Source organism: Artemia franciscana, unplaced genomic scaffold (assembly GCF_032884065.1).
Source record: "Artemia franciscana unplaced genomic scaffold, ASM3288406v1 PGA_scaffold_34, whole genome shotgun sequence".
NCBI classification, from domain to species: domain Eukaryota; kingdom Metazoa; phylum Arthropoda; class Branchiopoda; order Anostraca; family Artemiidae; genus Artemia; species Artemia franciscana.
The window spans coordinates 130,501-136,500 of record NW_027062670.1 but is presented as its reverse complement, the minus strand read 5'-3'; the positions used below and the strand labels follow the sequence as shown (position 1 = coordinate 136,500).

Here is a 6,000-nt window from a genome sequence, read left to right as displayed (position 1 = left end):
TTGATCGACTTTTGATTTTGTGCGTTCAAAGAATAAAATAGGGATCCAATGCACTCCTAGTTAGACTTGTGCCCCTAGACCAAGGGAGTATTCAGAAAGGTGGGGGGGGGGGTGTTATGCACCCCCACCCCCCACCCAAATGTTTGTCCGACTCGTAAAACACAATAAAATGCATAAAAACCCATTTTGAATTCGTTTTCTATTTTTTTAACCTGCCCCTCATCCCAAAAAATACCCCCCTCCCCACCCCAACAAAATCCTAGATACAGGCTTGGCTTAGAAGCACGTCTGTCTAGACATCGATGAACGTGCAATTTCCGTTTACGCATAAAAGTTGGTGTTTGGCTGCAGCATATCACTGCTAAGCGTCCCATTTTTGAGTTCAGAGCTTCTTATTTAGGATTTCAGATTCCACCAATCGGGAAGCTCCTTTTATTACTGTATTTATTATCTATACTTAGGACTGGAAATCACATGTATACCTGACTGGACTTCTATACCTCATCAAGTGCATAAGCAAACATACTTGTCTAGGCATGGAAGTCTTGCTAGACCTGTATGAGAGCCTTGCTTATGTCATTCAGAATCCAAATAATGTTTAAAAAGGCCGGTTTGTCCGAGTTCGTAAACAATCTACCGAAGCATATTTCACATACTTGCACAAATTTAATCATCAAATGACATGTCCCTTAGAAATGAACTGATTACTAGAAGTAGGAAATATCATTATTAAAATGCGAAATCACAGATATAAAACAAGGAATATCACCTATCTATATATAAATTCAGTTTTGTGAATAATAGGATAAGTTTCCTGGAATATAAATAATATTAGAAAAAAATGAGAGAAAAATAATTGCATATAATTACACTATATCTAACACTAATTGCTGTCAGAGTCACTCATCATTCAAACTAATTAGATAGCCAGCTTTAATAGGCTCCATAGACATGAAAAAATGTGCTGCCATCTAGAAATCCTGTGTGGAAACATTACTGACTATTCAAATTTATTGGGTTATCTATCATAATAGATATTAAACAAATTATTAAAATTCTATGTGTCAAATATTTAAGATTTCTTGAATTTACATCCAAAACGTTAATATTACAGCATTCTAGAATGACCATTACCGCTGTTAAATAAATAATGCTTTCCAGGAAAGTTAGATGGCAACGTAAGTTTGTCCTGGCAAGATAATTGCTGGAGTCGCTAATCTTATTAGTTTAAATGAACTTTAATGAATACTGCAAACTAAAAATAGAATTGAGAAGCAAACTTTTTGGCATTAAACAAGCGAACTTGGAATTCTAACTTGATTCTTCAATTTGAGCACTTTACTTTCCAATAGTTTCTTGACTTCTGATACTATAAAAACACTGGAGGTAAGGCCCAGCAGAAATAATATGTCTGAAAAAAAAATTAGTCATTTAGTATGCATTAAACACCACAATAGAACAAGTCCATTATATTAAAACAAAAAATATATTAAACCATTATATTAAAATAAAACAAAAAAGAATTTTAAATACATATGATAAGAAGTAGCAATAAAACCCAGCTCCCTCAAAACCACTCCCTTCATTGCCAATGATTCCTCCTCTAGTCAGCATACTGCGAACAATTGCAGTTATTTATGAGTCCACAAGGAACTATGGAAATTGAAAAGCGTCAGACATCATAGGGTATAAGGCAGAGGCAGTTCTGACCTCACTTGCGCCCGGGGTAAAATATTAATTAGCCCCCCCCCCCAAAAAAAAAAAATTCTCCTACAAAATTTCAGTGCAAATTCTAACATAATTTTCATTAAAAAAAAAAAAAATCATTTATTATTTCTGAATTTTCTCACTTTATATGGGAAAAATAAAAAATTTCGGATTCAATTTGTTTAGTTTTCTTACACATAAGGTCAACAGCACCCTTTTCTTTATTTTTGTAAAAATGAAATTTCAAAATTACAAAAGGATTATAAACGTTGGATTATTTATTTTAATTTTGCCTCTACTGTCCACTCTCGCCCTAAAGTTACCTCTAGTATAAGTTAATCACAAAAGCTAGCAAGCCTAAAAAAACATTTTGATTTTGAGTAAGCACATTTCAGAAGTTTTAGCTTATTTAAATGAAGAATTCCTTTCGTAAGCTGACAATGCTGCCGCTTTCGCATGACGAAAATAAAAGGAATTATTTATTATTGCAAAGGAATTAACAATTATTGTAGATAAAAGAAAGCTTTTGCTTTTGAAGATGTTCGCATATGAAAATTTAGTGTTCGAAAATACCCAAAACTCCGCACCTTTTTATATTTTTATATTCAACATGTTGATGATAATACTTATACCAGACCATTATTCACCAATTTAGACACCTTGCCAATTTTAAACTCGAAAATGACACTCCGACCAAAAAAGACTTTAAAATTCATAATGTCTATTTTCCATCAAGTGAAGCACAACAAAATCCTTTTAGCATAATAAATACAATTATTAATTTCGGCTACAAAATGTAATATGATTTGTGGTCAACGACACACACATAAAAAAAGAAATTGTCACTTTTATAGATCATATAAAATAGAAGCAGGAAATTCCTTCTCCGACTTAGTAAAAATAAAAATAAAAAGAATATTTGCTTTCTATATTGAATATATTACTGAATAGTTGAATAACATTTATTATTTTAGTTCTAACATCTTTGATCAGGCTCACTTCTTATCGAAACGTATAAACAATCTTGGTTTTTTACTTAACAGCCTACAGGAAATACATCACTTGCCTATAACACCTTATTTTTCATGGCAACTTGAATTAGGTTAACAACGTCCTTCATCATAAATACAAACGAGTTCCAATCTTAAAAAACGAGTTTAATAGAAAGTACCAGGAGACCGAACTTCATTCAGTAAAAAGAAAAATAGTTTTTCTTTAATCTCTATCCCAAAGCAACTTTAATTTAATTTTATTCGGCAAACCATTTTATATATTTATGCCAAAAAAATATTGCGTACCTTGGACAATCAAATAAAAAATATACAGAACAGACGGTCATTTTCAGCAGAATTTATTATAGCTTTACTATATTTATGACAACTTTATTGTGAAAAATGTTTTTCAAAATTAAGGCCCTTATTGAATTTAGTTTATAGCTTAGTTTTTACAAATACACAATACATTTAGTTTAGTTTATAAATAGAAAATAAAACTACTATCTACACATGAGGTACGGCGTTATCAAGCACAGAAACAAAAATTCAAAATAAGCTTAATATTAAAGTATTAGAATTAACATTTCAATTTTTTTGGCTCTAACTTAAAATTTCTGATAGTATGCAGAATTGTTGGCCTATAACCAAATTTTATTGATTATAAAAATGCGTTATTTGCGTCAGTACGCAAACCCATAAATACCTGGATAATTATACGTATTGTATGCCTAAGCAAAAAGTGATCCTATATCTACCCAATGTAGAACACAAGCAAAAAAAAAAAAAAAAACAAAAAAAAAAAAAAAAAAAAAAAAAACACACAAACATACTACTGTTTCTATATAGGCGTAGTTATACTGAGCATTTGCTTATAAAACTAGCGCCAAAACTTAGGTTTTTTGCTTCGAATAAAATATGCTTTACCTTTCTCTATTATTGAAATTCTTTCCTGTTATTTATTTAAATAGGTTCCCTATTCATTTCGAGCCTTTCCGCTAAGTTGCCATGTTTTTTTTGTTTTTTTTTTATTTGTGTCCTTCGGTGGACTACAAAGTTGATTTTGATTATATAAAACCCAATTAGCCGTGTTGACTGGTATAAATGTTATGATCTGATTTTTAAATCGATTAACCCTTATATCCATGCTACTTTTATGAAGCTTCTTAATTCTGTACTTGCTGTGTTACCGCAACAGAACCACGTCCTACCAGTCCATTTGTCTTCCCTAGAAGAAGTTATAAAGAGGATAATGCCTCTGTCTACCGATTGTGATGGTACAAGTATTATGCAATTAAAAGCTAATTGCCCTGCTCTCATCAAACGTTTACAACTGATCTTTCAGATGTTTTTGTGCATCTCCCCTGTGCCAGAAAGTTTTTTCTGTGGAAGGTCAATCCTAAAAAAAAGGCGTGATTCTAACTGATCAAGGGTTTCGGATACAAGTGTGAAGTGTAACTACAGATACATTACCCAGCCGAGGTTTGAGGCTCTTTCTGATCCTTGGCTTTTTAGCATTTACTTCCCTTTCATATTCCCACATACCATATTGTTGGAGTCTAGGAAATTTTAGGGCTTTGGATATAAGTATGAAGTTTTACTATTGATACATTACTCAGCCATTCAGAAATCTGGCTGGGAGGTGAGATACTTTTTGATGGACGTTTAGGCTTCAAATTCTAAACTTAAATTATGCACATAAAAATGTGTAAATATAAAAATTAATGTAGATAAAAATGTGTAAAGACTGTCTTAGATAAAAATGCCAGCAAAAACAATGTTTTTGGATGTTGTGACATTAAAGAGTGCAAGAATATGTTTGAAAATTAACTTTAAGAAGACTATGTCACTAATACTAGGGATAGATGAAGGGATGTGGTGATGTAGTGTAAAAAGGAGATCGGTCAAATGGATAACTTCATTTACCTGGGTAGCATTGGTAGTAAGGATGGTGGACGCTGTGAAGATACAAAAAGTAGAAAAGCCAGGACCCAAGGTGTTTTTTTCCAAGGGTGGGATAAGTTTGGAAGAACTGGAAGTTAAATTTACAAACCATTGGAAGCTACAGTGATGGCAGCAATCAAGTAGGGTTCTAAAACGTGGGCACTTCAGAAGACGGAGGAGGATTTGTTAGATGGTTTCCTGGGGAGTTTTCTACTGATAGTTCGGGTATCCGTCTTACTGGCCGTCTTATAAGGTGCCCAAAAATGTGGTTGTATTTCACATTCTAGGGCTAGAATGAGAGAAAGACTGAAATGGCTAGGACAAGTTTTGCGGATGAAGGGTGAAAAATCACCAAAGATAGTCCTTTTAGGCCAACTATTTAAAACCAAAGCAGGTCGTCCCAAATAAGACAGGTAGACGTCATTAGAAAGGATTTGAAGGAAATTGGAACATCTTGGGAGGGGATAAAAAGGGAAGCTTTGAATAGATTGGGATGAAGAGGAGTATGTACGGCTGTGTCGGCCTTTGGCGGCTTGGGACTGTTGTGAGTTGCTAGTAGTAGTTTTGACCGTATTATTTACAACAATTATTTTAAAAAACGCACATTTGACCATTTAAGGTTATGATCAGCCGGTATGAAGCAAACCATTCATTATTCAAAAATCATCAATAATGATTTTTTAATCTATAAGGATCATCTTCTAATTACAGAATTCTTCTACGTCCATTGGTTCCCAAATGATTTGAAATTTTGCAGTTTTTAGAATCTCTGGCATTTTGTCCTAAAGAAAAGATTGGACAGTTTTTCGAATAAAGCTTTTTACACAAATCAAAACTTATAACCAGGTTTTCCCAAGCACCCACAATTTTTAAACATTAGTCTTTTAGGATCTTCTGTGGAATTTTCGATATTTCAAACAAAAACATGAAAATTATTAAACAAAAGTATACGGCACGCGGTTACATCTGGTAAAAAATTAGGTTTAGCAAAAATTGGAATTAATGATAATATGTATTTATATAATATTTATTTATACAAACTGTATTTATATTGTAAATATTATAAACTTGACTTATGAATTTAAAATAAATTATAAATTTAACAAAATTTCACGCAAAACTATGGTCCATTACCAAATAGGAAAATCAATTTGGAACCAGCAGAAAAAAAAAACACAAAAATAACATCAATAAGTATCAGCCTCTTGTCATTTTTGACCAGAAATTAAATAAAAAAACAAGTTTTTTTAAATGAAAGTAAGGAGCGACATTAAAACTTAAAACGAACAGAAATTACTCCGTATATGAAAGGGGCTTTTCCTCCTCGACACCCCGCTCCTTACGCTAAAGTTTTTTA

General features: G+C 32.4%; 1 protein-coding gene across 2 annotated transcripts in view; it reads right to left on the bottom strand.

The window, feature by feature from the left end:
* Positions 1-1,219: 1,219 nt before the first annotated feature.
* LOC136041725 (calcium-transporting ATPase type 2C member 1-like) overlaps positions 1,220-6,000 on the bottom strand; it is a 73,787-nt gene continuing 69,006 nt past the window's right edge. For both annotated transcript variants that reach the window (XM_065726469.1, XM_065726470.1), the window contains exon 18: positions 1,220-1,411. In XM_065726469.1, the coding sequence (XP_065582541.1) occupies positions 1,290-1,411 (122 nt within the window). In that variant the 3' untranslated portion in view covers positions 1,220-1,289. The remainder of the gene's footprint in view (positions 1,412-6,000) is intronic.